The sequence below is a fragment of the Agelaius tricolor genome, unplaced genomic scaffold (genome assembly GCF_023055355.1).
Source record: "Agelaius tricolor isolate 1412-34295 unplaced genomic scaffold, bAgeTri1.0.p SCAF_19, whole genome shotgun sequence".
NCBI classification, from domain to species: domain Eukaryota; kingdom Metazoa; phylum Chordata; class Aves; order Passeriformes; family Icteridae; genus Agelaius; species Agelaius tricolor.
The window spans coordinates 12,706,335-12,721,540 of record NW_027269279.1 but is presented as its reverse complement, the minus strand read 5'-3'; the positions used below and the strand labels follow the sequence as shown (position 1 = coordinate 12,721,540).

Genomic DNA, 15,206 nt, shown 5'->3' with positions numbered 1-15,206 from the left:
ACAAATGTTTGCTATTTATACTGTCCATCTGTCTATGGTGCCTGACAGATAATCAATATACTTTTACTAAAATAAAAATTAATCCTGTTGCTCTGGAGAAACACAGCACTGAGCTCAGCCAGAAGTTCCTGTAATTCCTCTGAGCAAAGCTGCATTTGCAGAGTGGGCTGAGAAATAAGGGCAGATGAATATTTCCTAATAACTGAATAGTCAAATAGTGGGATTGAAAGCTAGAACAAAACATCTGTGTCCTAAACTCTGTGCTCTTGAGCAAGGCTGCTTGGGGCTGCAAGGAGTGGGCAGTGCTGCCTGCTCTCAGTTGCACTAACACTGATTTATTTGTGTTTTTTGCGTGGGGGAAATGTTTGCATTTTGCTGCTGAGGTTTGGAAGAAATTCAGCTTTTCTTGCTTGGTGATCAGCAAGCTGTTGTGTGGAGCTCAGTTATTATGGCTCCAGTTTTTCCCTCCTCGTGGGCCTTTCTGTTGAAATTTGGGACTTTTCAGGGGGCTGGTTTCAGTGGGAGGTTGGTGCTGTCTTTTGGTGGAAAGAATGCCTAAACTCCAGCTTCTGCAGATGACTCATGTATCACAGCTAATCAGAGTCACAGTGCTTCTTCATACATCTGATTATCTATGTTTGTGGCAGGCTTATTTTCATTAGGGAAACAAACTCTAAAGCTGTAATAATCCAGTGAAATGTTACGTACAATTGTATAGATGTGAGCTGAATTTTTTACTTCGTATCAAAGAGGAATGGTCACTGTAATGAAACAAATTCTATTTGTATTTCTGCAAGTCCCTGAACAACTAAATGTGTAAAACAAAACATTTTTTCTCATTTATTCTTCAGGTTTTACAGAATGCTGGTTTTTTGTCTGTTTTTCAGCTCATAATAAACTTCTGTGGTAGAATCTTCCAGCTGAATCTGGAAGGGTTTTGCAGATCTTTGAAGTACCAGCCTTTATCTAGTTTGGGATGTGTGGCTCTTCTTAGCAAGTTAATAGAATCTACTTCCTGAAACATTACAGGGGAAAATGTTAAATAAATTCATTATTATTGCATTAAATCTCAGGGGGAAAAAATGGCCAGTTTGGAAATAAAATTCTTATTATTGAGTGGCTTTTCAGGGTTTTGAGGGTTCAGCCAAAACAAAATTGAAATAGTTATAATGGAAAAAACCTGCAGCACACAAGTTCTATTTAGCCTTATTTAGTTCTCCTACTGAGGCATTTTTAATCTTTTCAAGGGTGAGTTTGAGAGTTAATTGTTGATTTTGTCAGTTTTATAAGCACACCAACATAATGAATTTTTGACGTGCTGAAAGAACAATGAGCAAGTTCAGAATTTTGAATTTTCAGGAGTGTGGTTGGTCTGCTTTTGGCATTATTTGGTTTAGAGCAAAGAGCAGCCCACCCTCAGGACTCTGCTGCTGTCTGCAGAACCACCAGCGCTGTGACAGCAGTGCCTGCATAGTGTCTGCATCTATTTATTCACATTAATAGTGAATAAAAGTGTTGGGCACATTAAAAATGCACCTAAAAGCAGAGGGGAAGGAGGTGCCTTTGACTGGTGGTGTGGAATAAGTCCTGTTGATTTTGGTTCTTTGGCTGTAATTGGTCCCACATGGTGCAGCAGCAGAGCCCACAGAGGCACCCAGAAGTTACCTGCAAGTAGCTGGGTTTGCAGACAGAGACCTTTTATCCCTGCCATTTGTCACTGGCTGTGCCAGGTGTGTCTGGGGGCTCTGCTGCAGGTGTCTCTGGTCTGCAGCTCCTGGCAAATTGATCCTTTGTGCCCCTGGAGCTGCCCCCAGCAGGCTGCAGAGGCAAACCATGGGCAGCAGCCTCTGCTTTTTATTCCTATCGTACTGGCACACAGAATATGCCCAAAATACCTCGTGCAAAACAAAAAAAGGTGCCTAGAATATTTAGTGATTGATTTTGCAATTAGAAATTTGCTGGTCATTGTCCTGCCCCGGGATAGATTTCAGAGTAGGGATTGAAGCCAGAACGGAAGAGACAACGTCTTTTAAAGTCATTCTGTCAAATCACTTAAATTAGTTTAAAGGGCAGTTCATCCAATTTCAGAAAATACCGCTTGTGTCTTTTCCCAGTGCTCCTGGATTTTGAAAAGTTATTGCTGATGTCTCAAGGAAAGGATTCCAAGCGCTGTGAGAGAGCAAGCAGCTCCCTGCACAAACACACAGCGCCGGTTCTGCATGAGAAGCAGCGCTGAACTTCCTAGGAAGAGTATTTTGAGCAGGTCCAGTTGATAAGCACTCCAGAATCAATATTTCATGTTATTCTACTATACAAATATAACACTGATAGCGGCAGCACTACAAGAGGCTGGAAACAAGTCAATGTCACAGGCAGTTGGCATTCAGGCTGCATGTCCAGCAGGCAGCTCCTGCAGCTCTGGCTGTGCTTTGGGCAGGGCACCGTGTGATGGAGTGGCAGCACCAGCCATGCTCACTGCACCTCTGGGTAAGTCTTCCTCACCTTCTGCCCCCTTTACTGGAGCCACACTGGGAAATTTCTATAGAAAGGCAGATGCTGAGTTTTTCCTCTTTTTCTTAGACTGAATCGCTGTGTTGAAAGGATTGATTTTAATGCCCTGACATCAAAATTTTGTTACTGATCTTGAAATAGACCAAGCGCAAATATTTTGCTCAGGGAATTAACTCTGGTTTTGAATCAGATAATTCTCTCACAATAAAAACTCTGGGAATGCTCTGTAAGGAAGATGAGTGCTCTTTGGCATTTATATTTTTTAGTTCGAGGATGTAGCAATGGGAAGACAGAATAATGAATTGCCAGGCAGGCAGGGAAGTTAGAGGAATATAACTGGTGCTTATGCCCATTATTGTTGCAGGTTTTTGACATTTAAAGTGGTTTGCAACCCTTCTCTTATCAGAGCTAATGCCAGACAATCAGTCACCCTGGCACAGCAGTTCTGTGCCTCACTGTTAGTAATGCTGCTGATAATTGATGTGCAGCAGCAGAATTTATAAATGAAATTAGCTCCCCAAAGTTTAAGTATGACTGTGATTGAAGCAGTAATGATAGAGTTCATGCAAGTACGTTTGCCATTTATCTGAATGTATCATTACTGACAGTGCTTTTCCCTTAACATTTTGTTATCCTTATTCATGTCATTGTTATAATGTCCTCTCAGATACCTGCAAATTAAACTGACTTGTACTCAATGCTGATCCTTCCTGCCCACCCCTGCACCTCCTCCTCTGGAATTAATTTGTGCAACATTTGATTTTTAAGATCTTTGGGAGCATCTATAATGTAGTCAGAGGAAAGTGCTGTTCAAATAATTGGGGAACAGCTTTGGCTTTCTTGTCAGTGAAAGCTTTTCCATCCTTTATTTGTCAGGAAGACACAATATTAGTGTTTTAATTCAAAATTCAAAAAGTGGTTTTAGCTACAAATGAAAGTGAGGAGACACAGAATTTTTAGCAACCCAGCAATGTTTCAGACTTTGGACTCAAAATCAAGAGAGCCCTACATCACCATGGATTTGATAATATCTTGAGCTAATCCTGGAGACTCTTTTTTTAAAAACTCTTATGAAAAATTACTGAAGGAGACACAATTTTGGTGAAGATTCCGTGGTAATCTGAAAATAAAGCGATTAAACATAAGTTGAGTCAAATAGATTCTGATTTTTAAAAATCATGTATCTGTTTTCTGTATCTTCAAAACTAGAACTTGATTATCTTATTTTGTGCTGGTTTTCTCTTGTTCCAGTTACTTTTGCATGCAGAGATTTTAAAGGGCTATAGGACAGAAGGTTTTTGGTATTAGTGAATATCAAAGAACTTGTTAGAGAAAGTTTCATCATCTCCATTCTGCACAGCAAAACCCCAGAAATTCTGTGCAAAGAGGTGAGTTTGGAATAGATCAAATTACCTTGATTTACTTTAAGGATAGATAAGTACAAGTGGTTTCCTCTTTTTTTGTTTGGTTGGATTTATTTGGGTTATTGTTTGCTTTGTTGGTTTTTTTGGTGTTTTTTTTTCTTTTGTTTTGTTTTACTAGACCAACTTCTCTAATAAACTATACTCAGATCTAAAAAGGAAAAGGTTATATTTGTGTGTTTCCCATCACTGGAGTAATTTTTCTGAAATTTCAGTAAAGATGGGGGAAAAATCCAGCAATTTAAATCAGACAATATGTATAAATTCATTGAAATGCCTGTTTTTAGAAATCCATCCAACCCTCAGCACTGACTTAATTTTAGTTCTCAGAACTGTTTTGCTTTAATCCCTTTCCAGCCATGAATTAAACTGAAGAAAATATTTACAGTGCATCTACTGCATACCAAGGGAATGGCCCACGCTTCCTGGCCTGGCTGGTAGCTTTTGTGTTTTTACCTCATGAGGAGGTTGAAATAAATGAACACAAATGTGATTTCAGAAGGTTATGCCTGGTTTCAGTGGTGCTCATTTCAGTCTCTGCAGCAAAAGAACTGGAGGGCCTCCAGTTTATTCTCTTTTTTAGTATAGGAGATGTCATCTTTGAGCATATTCAGCAAATTCAGTATCATAAGGAGACAACAGGATCAAACAGGATCTCTCTTGCTTAAAACATTGTACAATATCCTACATACACATATGTGGTTCTGCCTTTTTGGTCATGTTTGAATATTGGGACCCAAAGGAAGTAAAAAGGTTGTAGCTTCTCAGATTTTAGATCTTTGCCTGTTTAGTATTTTGGAAGGATTTTCACCTGAGTCTCTTGCAGGAAGACAGTAGTGTTGGATTTCCTGGACACCTTTATTTTGAAGTGTTCCCTTTAACAATACATAATTTGTGACATCAGGTTTTGGTTGCTTCACTGAATGCAGTTTATTCTTCCAGTGGTTTATATTTAATTAATAATGTACTAATTGATACACCAGACAAGTTCAAGGACACAACCTCCCCAAGGTTTCACCAGCCATCTAATTTATATGAATTTCCTCTAAGTCATGACAGTGATGCTTTAATCCATTAAAACCCACATGGAAATTCAGGGACAGAACACATTTCTTAATTTCTGAGCGGTGAAGTGTAAAACTTTCAAATGCCAGTGTGTGGCATTCACCTTCTCTGAAAAATCCCTTCACCCAGGATTGTTCTCCTGGGAAGCTGAGAAGCCTCAGAGAAAAGGAAAACAATTCTGATCTCATTTGCTTCTCCTGTGCTGTGCTCATGTGGAATGTGTTTGGAGATTGTTTACCCACAGGTGATTGTTCCATTGCATTCTGCTGGGAGCTGTTTTCACTCTTTGGCCAATCAGGGCCAAGCTGTGTCAGGACTCTGGAGAGAGTCAGGAGTTTTCATTACTATCTTTTTAGCATTCTGTAAGTATCCTTTCAGTATTCTTTAATATAGTATATTGTCATAAAATAATAAATTAGCCTTCTGAGGACATGGAGTGAGAGTCATCATTCCTCCCTGCCACAGGGATCCCTGCAAACACAATTCCAGTCTTGAACTGTGCCAGCCTGTGCCTGGTGTGGGCATGGGCAGTGTGGCACCAGCTCAGTGCTCTCCTGGCTGGTGCCAAAATGCTCAGGAGGGCTCAGCTCCCCCTGCTCAGGGCTCTCAGAGCTGTGAGGACACAGCCTCTGCTGGAAGCTCTTGAAGGGGTGCATCAGTGACTTGTTTTAGCTGTTTAATTCTTGGTGGGGATTAGGCATTCATCATTTCCCTCTCTAGAGATAGACTCCATTTAAAGTAAGGGAAGGAGGGGGTTTGGAGGTTGACTCGGAGTAGCAGAGATCAAAGTGAGGTGAGGCATTTTTCTGATTTTCAAAGATTTTCTAAGCTTTTTGATGTTTACATTCTTGTAACAAACTTTCTCACACACTTTCTGTAAATAACTTATTGTTTTGCATTCTTTTATGCAAGAAGAGAAGTTTAATAGACTATGAGTTTGTCCAGTGTCATTGGAGAGGTAGCACTGTCACCCTCCAATCCACTGTCCCTTTTGGAAAACTATAAATATTCAAGTCAGAAAACAAAAAATCTCTTTTTTACCTTGGAAAGAGCAGCGAGACTGTTGTGTGTTGTGTCCTAGAGTGACAGTGAGGATTGTTAAAGAGCTGTCTCTGTGCTCCCCTGTAACTGTGCTGAGCTCTCTACAGGGCTGTACCCACTCTCTGCCACTCTCAGGTGCTTTCTGTGAACTTCTCAGAAGGCCAAAGTCTTGCCCTCCTCTTTTCTTTGGGCAGGATCTGTGCCTCCTTGTCATCCTCATTTTTTAAGTTTTTCTAAGCCTTCTGATGTTTACATTCTTGTAGCAAACTTTCTCACACACTTTCTGTAAATAACTGATTGTTTTGCACCCTTTCATGGAGGAGGAGAAATTTGATGGACTGTTGGTTTGTCCAGTGTCATTGGAGAGGTGGCACTGTCACCCTCCAATCCACTGGCACTTTTGGAAATCTATAAATGTTGGAGTCAGAAAATAAATTTCCCTTTTTTTACCTTGAGGGCAGCAGTGTGTGTGTTGTGTTCTTTCATGTCCTACAGTCACATCCCCTCTTGATACGAGTCTGGAGGGGGGAGTTGAGCTGAAGGACACCACTCAAGCAATGTCCAGGAGCAGAGTGAGACAAGTCCATCCCTGCCACAGCTGGCAGCCAAGGGGGATGCTGAAAAGAAGGGGCACTTCTGAAATGCCAGCAAACCTGGGATTGAGCTTTGTGGTTTGCTTTTAAAGACAGTCTTTATTAACTCAGTCCCTAAACTGGTTACCACAATGGTAACAGCAGTAGTTGTCCCTGCTTGTAGCAGGAAGGACTTTTCATAAAAGTTAATCTTCCCTGAGCAAACAAATTTTAATCTGTGGGTTCCATCATCTTCTGCTTTTTAATAGTATTGCTCTTTTAATATCACTTCTTTTCTAACAAGATCATACCCTGCTCCCTTAGGCCATGTTAAAAAGGTCAGTCACTGAGTGGTATTTTAATTCAAATAAAGAGTGAAAGACAGAGTGTTTTTGCTAGAATACTAAAAGATCACCTATTTAAATCTTCCTTTTAATGTCTGTTTAACTATCTTTCTTTGAGGCTTTTTCTATGACCTTCAACATAATTTAAACTTAATTTTTAATTCATTATTCATGCCATTAAATACTGAAACCCGTTTCTTGCTGCAGTTTATTTCTCTATTAAATGCATGTGTTCTCTTAGTTTTGTTTGGTTCTGTAAAGAATTCTGATGTACTGGCATTTTAAAATACAGTAGAGAAGAATGCTTATTTTGAGAGGTAAAAAACCTCAATGTGTAAACGTTGTATTACATCAACAACATTATTTAAAGGTAAAATAAGGGGGTGGGGGAAATACTGGTTGAACCTGGGGCCTCTTACCTTGATAAATTCAGTGTAAATGCCACTGTCCTGTGTGGGCTGAGAATGGGCTGCCCTGAGTGTCCCCAATCTCTGGAGTGCTTCAGCTGCACACAGCAATAACCATGGCAGCTCCACTGACACCCTGCTGACACCTGCTCTACATCATTGTTTTGGCTTCCCCATTTTTTTCTCACTTGGTAATTGAGTTTCATGGCTTGGTGCAGGAGATGGAATGAACTGCAGATAGTTATGTTATTATAGATTAGCCATAGTGATACTGGGGTTTGTAGAGACCTGATATGCTGCAGGAAAGCACCCAGAACTAATATCAGCGAATAAAGGAAATAAATTAAGCCCTTAAAATGATGTATTTTCATTGCCAGGGAGCAGTTTTTTCCACCCCTCCTAAAGCTGATACCACCAATGGGCTGGTATCTCATTTGCTGTGGCCAGGTAGGAGCTGCACCCTTGCACACAGTGTGAAGATACACAGATTCTCATCACTGCAGAACACATGCACAGTTATTTTTTTGTTGTCTGTCAGCATTCAGGTACTTTAGTAATATAAACTGCTTCTGTATCTTCCTTCACTTGATTCAATGGCCTGAAGCGTGGCACATTCACAAGCAGTTGGGTAAATAAGGGAAAAATCCAGTGTTCTGTTACTGTTGCTTCCCAGAGTTTTTGTCTGGCAGTCATTAGCAGTACAAGTTTATTGGAGAAACTTTTGAAGAGAGTACAATGCACTGTTAAGGAAAAAAAAGTGCCAAAAATCCAAGGTTAAGTTGCAAGAGTGAAGTAGCAGAGCTATAATATTTTATAATGTTCCTCTGGGGTTTTTAAAGCAGGGGAGAGAGAGAAAACATTTCTCAAAAGCACAAAGTTTCCTTAAATTTGGCACAGCTCTGTAGGTGGCAGGAGCACTGATGGCACATGACCCTGGGGCACTGTCAGCACTGTCACAGTGACCTGAGGACCTGCTGGGTGCCCCTGCAACTCCTGAGCCAGGGCTGGCATGTCCCATGCAGGTCCCTGATCTGTGTGTGACATGTCCCTGTGGCTCTGGATGGCCATGCAGGAGCCAGGGTGAAATTTATGTATGAATATATATATGAAGGTGAAATAAATATATGAAATATATGCAGAGATCCACTGTAGCTCTAGATGGCCATGCAGGTCCCACAGTCAGGGGTGACACTGTAGCTCTGGATGGCCATGCAGTCCCTGCTCTGTGTGTGACACTGTGGCCCTGGGTTGCCATGAATGTCCCCGTTCCATGGGTGACACTGTGGCCCTGGGTTGCCATGAATGTCCCCGTTCCATGGGTGACACTGTGGCTCTGGGTTGCCATGAATGTCCCTGTTCCATGGGTGACACTGTGGCTCTGGGTTGCCATGCAGCCCCTGCTCTGTGTGTGACACTGTGGCCCTGCATTGCCATGCCATGCATATCCCTTTGTGACAGGGTGGCCCTGGATTGCCATGCAGTCCCTGTTCCATGGGTGACACTGTGGCCCTGGATTGCCATGCAGTCCCTGTGTGACACTGTGGCCCTGGGTAGCCGTGCAGTCCCTGTTCCATGGGTGACACTGTGGCTCTGGGTTGCCACGCAGGTCCCTGTGTGACACTGTGGCCCTGGGTTGCCATGCAGTCCCTGCTCCCTGTGTGACACTGTGGCCCTGGGTTGCCATGCAGTCCCTGCTCTGTGTGTGACACTGTGGCCCTGGGTTGCCATGCAGTCCCTGTGTGACACTGTGGCCCTGCATTGCCATGCATGTCCCTGTTCCATGGGTGATACTGTGGCCCTGGATTGCCATGCAGTCCCTGTGTGACACTGTGGCCCTGGGTAGCCGTGCAGTCCCTGTTCCAGGGGTGACACTGTGGCCCTGGGTTGCCATGCAGCCCCTGTGGCTCTGTGGTGCCACACCAGGCCCTGCTGAGCCAGCAGAGTGTGCCATCCCTGCCTTTTCCTTGTCCCCATCCTGGAGCACACCCAAGGCCATGCCCTCTCAGACCAGGACAGCTCCCAGAGGAGGGCAGGGCACGGCCCTGCCTGTGCTGCTTGAGAAGAGAATTCCAGCCCCTCACTGAGCTGCTGTCTGTCTGTCTGTCTGTCTGTCCCCAAGCAGCGCTCCCAGCCAGCCCAGCGGGCATTCCCAGCGTGTCCCAGCAATCCTGGGGTGCCAGCACTCCCTCCCCAGGGGCCCTCAGCTGGTGTCCCCTTTGCTGAGCCAACCCAGCATGGCCCTGCCATCCCCAGGCTGCCAGGGCAGATTGATGGGCTCCACAGCTGTCCTCAGTTAATGGAATCCATATATTCTGTCACCCTGCAGGACCTCCCTGGGAAATTACCTCCCCTTTCCTTGCTCTTGGAGAAGAGTTATTGTATGAGAGCCAAGCTGGGATTAGCTGCTTTTATCCACAAGACAGATCTACATATATCTTCATTTTTTTCCTTCTTTTTTATTTTTTTTTTATTTTATCCTCTCCTTTCAACATCTTGAAGTAATTTGTGACAAGGTTAAATTTCTGTACTGCTTGTTGAAACACCACATTAGGGGCACAATTTGAACAGCATTAGTGAAATACCAGCTCTCTACTGGTATATATTTCTGCATTCTCAATTCTGTTTTGAAAAAATACAATAATGGGTAGAATAATCTGCTAATTCTATCTTATAGCAGATGGAATGTGTGTCCTGGACCATATGGCTGCTGGTTTGGGCTCTTTGGGATATCCTGTTGCTTTTGCCATTTATGTTGTTGCTTTGGAACTTGCTGGTGTGATGTTGAAGCACATACATACAATTCTTCACAAGTTCTTAGCTAAAACCACTCTAACCGTGAAATACAGCTAGATCTAGGGCTGCCTGAGTTTTGTGTAAAGCTTTATATGAAATATATGCAGAGATTCACTTTATTGGGTGTGTAGACAGGAGATAAAAAAGAGCCTTCTTCTTATGTGTATTTTGAGTTTATTTTAGTGTCATCAGTGCAAAAATAATTCTGTTAATTTTGCTAAATGATACTGTGCATGTGCTTTTCTCAGTTTACACAAAAGTAGTATTTGTGGAAAGCTTAAGATAAAAATTATCTTTCAATTTGTCAGAGAAATGAGTCTCCTGTTTCCATTCCAAAAAGCCAAGATGGATAATCTGGAACTTGTGAAGGGGCCCATATTAAATTAATTCTTCACAAATTTTTTGTGTATTGATGAGCTGAGGCTTATTAAAAAAACGTGATTATGTTAAGATAGCATTGCTGTCTTTGTGAGATGCAGAAGTTTGTTTGATAAATGATCTCTCTTGGGATTCTCAGCAGAGAATTTCAGAGCTGGAGTGATTTTACAGCCCATTTCTGGTGCTCTGATTTGTGTTATTGTCCTTGACAGGGGAGCAGTGCTGGGGCACAGCCATGACCTTTATGTAAAGCAGTTCCTGTCACCTGTGTGGGTTTGCAGCAGAGCAAGGCTCCTCTGCTGCCAATCCTTGCTATACACGCTGCTGAAAAAGAGAGTTTGGTGATTTGTTTGTCTTTCTTTAGTTACAGCCAAAGCTCAGGAGTGAGCTCAGCTCCAGCCCACAGTGCAGCCAGCCCAGGGGGTGCAGGGGGACCCCAAACCTCACTGTGTGCCCCCAAACCTCACCGTGTGCTCCTAGACCTCACTGTGTGCCCCCAAACCCCACTGTGTGCCCCAAACCCCACTGTGTGACCCCAGACCTCACTGTGTGCCCCCAAACCTCACTGTGTGCCCCCAAACCCCACTGTGTGACCCCAAACCTCACTGTGTGCCCCCAAACTTCAGCATGTGCTCCCAGACCTCACTGTGTGCCCCCAAACCCCACTGTGTGCCCCAAACCCCACTGAGTGCCCCCAAACCTCCCCTTGTGACCCCAAACCTCACTGTGTGCCCCCAAACTTCAGCATGTGCTCCCAGACCTCACTGTGTGACCCCAAACCCCACTGTGTGCCCCCAAACTTCAGCATGTGCCCCCAAACCCTACTGTGTGCCCCAAACCCCACTGTGTCCCCAAACTTCAGCATGTGCTCCCAGACCTCACTGTGTGCCCCCAAACCTCACTGTGTGACCTCAGACCTCACCATGTGCCCCCAAACCTCCCCTTGTGACCCCAAACCTCACTGTGTGCCCCCAAACTTCACCATGTGCTTCCAGACCCCACTGTGTGCCCCCAAACCCCACTGTGTGACCCCAAACCCCACTGAGTGCCCCCAAACCTCCCCTTGTGACCCCAAACCTCACTGTGTGCCCCCAAACTTCAACATGTGCTCCCAGACCTCACTGTGTGCCCCCAAACCCCACTGTGTGACCCCAAACTCCACTGTGTGACCCCAGACCTCACTGTGTGACCCCAAACTTCAGCATGTGCTCCCAAACCCCACTGAGTGCCCCCAAACCCCACTGTGTGACTCCAAACCCCACTGTGTGCCCCCAAACCTCTCTGTGTGTCCCAAACCTCACTGTGTGCCCCCAATTTCACTGTGTGCCCCCAAACCTCTCTGTGTGCCCCAAACATCCCTGTGTGCCCCCAAACCTCACCATGTGATCCCAAACCTGTGTGCCCCAAACCTCCCCTTGTGCCCCCAGGCCCTTCTGGGGCAGTCTGGGGTTGGCTGCTGGGCTCAGCTTTGTGGGGCCTCCTGCATCTCTGGGTGCTCCAAGGCAAGGCACAGAACGGGGAATTGATGAGAGTGATTATTCCAGCTCTTTATCCATCTCCTGGACGAGGAACCCACACTGGGGCTCCTCCTGAGCCCACACTGATGAGTTCCAAATACCACCTCTCCATGGTATTCAACAGGTTCCTTTTTCCTTGATTAATTAATAGAGCCTCTTTGCTGTGGCTTTTCCTCAAATTGAGTCTTTTCTCATCCTTGTGAGAGGCTTTGCTATGATACACTCAAACCAGTCAGGGGTGCAGAATTTTTCTGAATAATAAAATTCCTGCTTTAGTCTAGATTCATTTTAATTTTTATTGTGGTAATGCTGTTTGAAAAGAAGAGTCTTTTGAGTGACTTCTGTCAGATTTAAAATCAGTAATTTAAACAAAAGCAAAACACCTTTTAAAAAGATAAATCCACTTAGAATCTGTTATGAATAAGAAGCTTGACTGGGCCAATATTCAAGCAGCAATCAATTTATTAATTAATCTGGTAAAGTATGAGCAATACAGAGCTGGGTACAGTGGGGGAAGTTTTCCCTCCAACTGCACACCCATAGTTGAGGCTTACAGGTATTTATAGGGGCACTCATCAGCTTTCTCAGCAGTTTCTATTCTAATTTTTACTCATCAGCAGTTTCTATTTCTAATTTTTTACATCACAATTCTCTACACTATTGTGATTTAGTTTCTCTCAGGGTGTATCCCAAAAGGAGCATCCCCAGATGGTGCTGGTTTCTGAAAGAAGGAAGATGAATCCCAGCTGGTGCAGTCCAGCTCCCCAGATGTGGGTTCACCTTTTGATTGCAAGGACTGTAAATCTCATAACAGGGATGTCCAGCTTCCCTTGGTCAGAACCAGAAATCCTTGAGCCAAGTTCATCTTCCTTTCTCAAGCTGCTTTGCTCTGTTTTGTTAAGGTGTGAGATAAACATGTTTCCTTTATATATATTCCAAAGCTATAGTTTCAAGGATACAAGCACTATTCTAAAATTATACCTCAAAAGGTTATTATTGCAGAGCTCTTTAGGATTAACTACAAGCAAAGAGCAACATCCTTAATGTTTTAATTCCAATGCTCCTAAATCAACTAAGGTTAACTGCAAACAAAAGACAGGTTCAAAGGCCTTCTTCCATGCTTTACTTTCCTCAGTTATTATTAGAATTCCTAACTGTCCCATTGTCGGTCTCCACACATATGGCAATCACAAACACACACATTGCCTGTATGTACCTGACACCAAACACAGCTTTGGAGTTCACAAATCCCTTTGGAAGTGTGTGGTACACTGCACACAGAACCCTTGGGCCCCTCAGCTTCAGCATTTGCCCAACATGAACAAATTTTTTCCAGCATGAGCCTGTCTTTAACTGAGATGGAAAGTCAGTATCACTCTTTGTGTCTCTAAATGCTTTATTAAAAGTGTATATCTCATGTGAGCCTTTGCACCTACAGAGACTTTTCTTCCCTAGATGAATTGAAATGGTCCACACATGGATATGGAAGCTATTATTTTCCCAGCAGGATGTTAAACTGCTCATCAACTCTTGCAGAGCCAAAACACTTAGGAAAAGCATGCAGGTGAAGGAGCTGCAGCTCTAATAACCACGTGTCAGCACTTCACCCCCAGCCAGGAAATCTTTCCCCTCTTAAAGAAGCTTTGCTCCCAAGACCAGGACACTTGATGCTGCAGAAAACTGTTGTACTGGGGGCTGGAAATCATCAAAAAAGGCTCCACTTTTTTTGCTGAGGCAGACACAGATCCTGCCTGTATCACAAACCAGCTCTCCAGGTAGGATCTGGCTGCTGCTGCTGCTTGCTGGCTTTATTTTGCAGGGTGTTGCCAGTTAACACCACCCCTGCACCCTCCCTCTCTGACTCAGACCCCATTAGTGTGATTGGAAAGGCAGAAAGAGGAAATCAGGTCTGTCAATATGGAAATACATTTCTCAGTGTCGAGGAGGATTTGCTAAACTGGATAACCCACTTGTGCCAGGAGTTATCCATAACTGTAGATTACACTGAGAAAACCTTCTTTCTATTTTTATGTGGGTTTCTTCTTTCTATTTTTTCTATTTTTTCTATTTTTCTATTTCTTCTTTCTATTTTTATGTGGTTTTTTTTTGTGGTTTGTTTGTTTTTTCTCAACTGTATAAACATGTAACAATGCCTATTATGAAAACTACAATGATCTTAAACTAATAGGATTGAAGAGAAAAGTGGGTTAGAGTAACCCTAAAGAAATGGCACTGAGTGTTTGGCCAGGGACTTTTCATGGGGACACATACTGATAGGACAAAAGGGACTGGCCTTAAACTGAAGGAGGTTTAGACTGGAAATTGGGCAGGAATTGTTCCCTGGCAGGGTGGGCAGGCCCTGGCACAGGTGCCCAGAGCAGCTGGGGCTGCCCCTGCATCCCTGGCAGTGCCCAAGGCCAGGCTGGGCAGGGCTGGGAGCAGCCTGGGACAGTGGGAGGTGTCCCTGCCATGGCAGGAGTGGAGCAAGATGAGTTATAAGGTCCCTTTTGACCCAAGCCATTAGATGGTTCCAGGAATATATTGCATTTAGCACTTCTATTATATGATATTTTAACAGCCTGCTAAGCTGAGCTGTGGAAATTCACGTTAGCCTTTGCACCTTTGCTGTGGGTTGTGCTCATCCCTTTTTGCTGACCAGGATTTTCTCCACCTTGCTGTTTGTTCCTCTGTTTGCAGTAATGGTTGTCAAGTGATTTGCCCTCCTCCCAGCTGACTGTGCTGCTTTCAGCTCCCATGGACACTGCATGTTTCCCTTGCACTTCTCCCTGCATTCCATGGTAGCTGTCACCTTTCTAATTTCATTTCTATTCACAGGGGTACCCACAAAAATGACATATGTCCATAAACCCCCTCTTCTCCAGATTATAAAGCTGTAAGTTAAGCTGTCTAGGGCAAGATTTCTCTTACATGTGGCTTATTTCAGACTTAAATGCTTGCAATAACTTTTATTTTTTCAGTGTCTAAATCTATCCTCTTCTGAACATATTTGACTAGATATGCCAAGTTCTATGTTTTTCTGGGAATACAAGATGCCCTATGCTATTAATCTTTTTACAGCAATGATTGACTCAAATGGTTTGTGGGAAAAGGAAGAAAAACATATTTAGTAAAGATCTCTGGTAGAGTTAATTTGTCT

The 15,206-nt window shown here is 43.5% G+C and overlaps 1 protein-coding gene across 25 annotated transcripts in view; it reads left to right on the top strand.

Moving 5' to 3' along the window:
• Positions 1-15,206, top strand: part of RBFOX1 (RNA binding fox-1 homolog 1) — a 1,203,461-nt gene that overhangs the window by 554,858 nt on the left and 633,397 nt on the right. The window contains exon 1 of one of the 25 annotated variants that reach the window (XM_071444311.1): positions 2,244-2,487. The exons of 23 other annotated variants lie outside the window; for them this stretch is intronic. In XM_071444311.1, coding sequence (XP_071300412.1) covers positions 2,449-2,487 — 39 coding nt within the window. In that variant the 5' untranslated portion in view covers positions 2,244-2,448. Of the gene's footprint in view, positions 1-2,243; positions 2,488-15,206 lie in introns of those variants that run through there. One more of the 25 variants, XM_071444303.1, reaches the window with a different exon arrangement.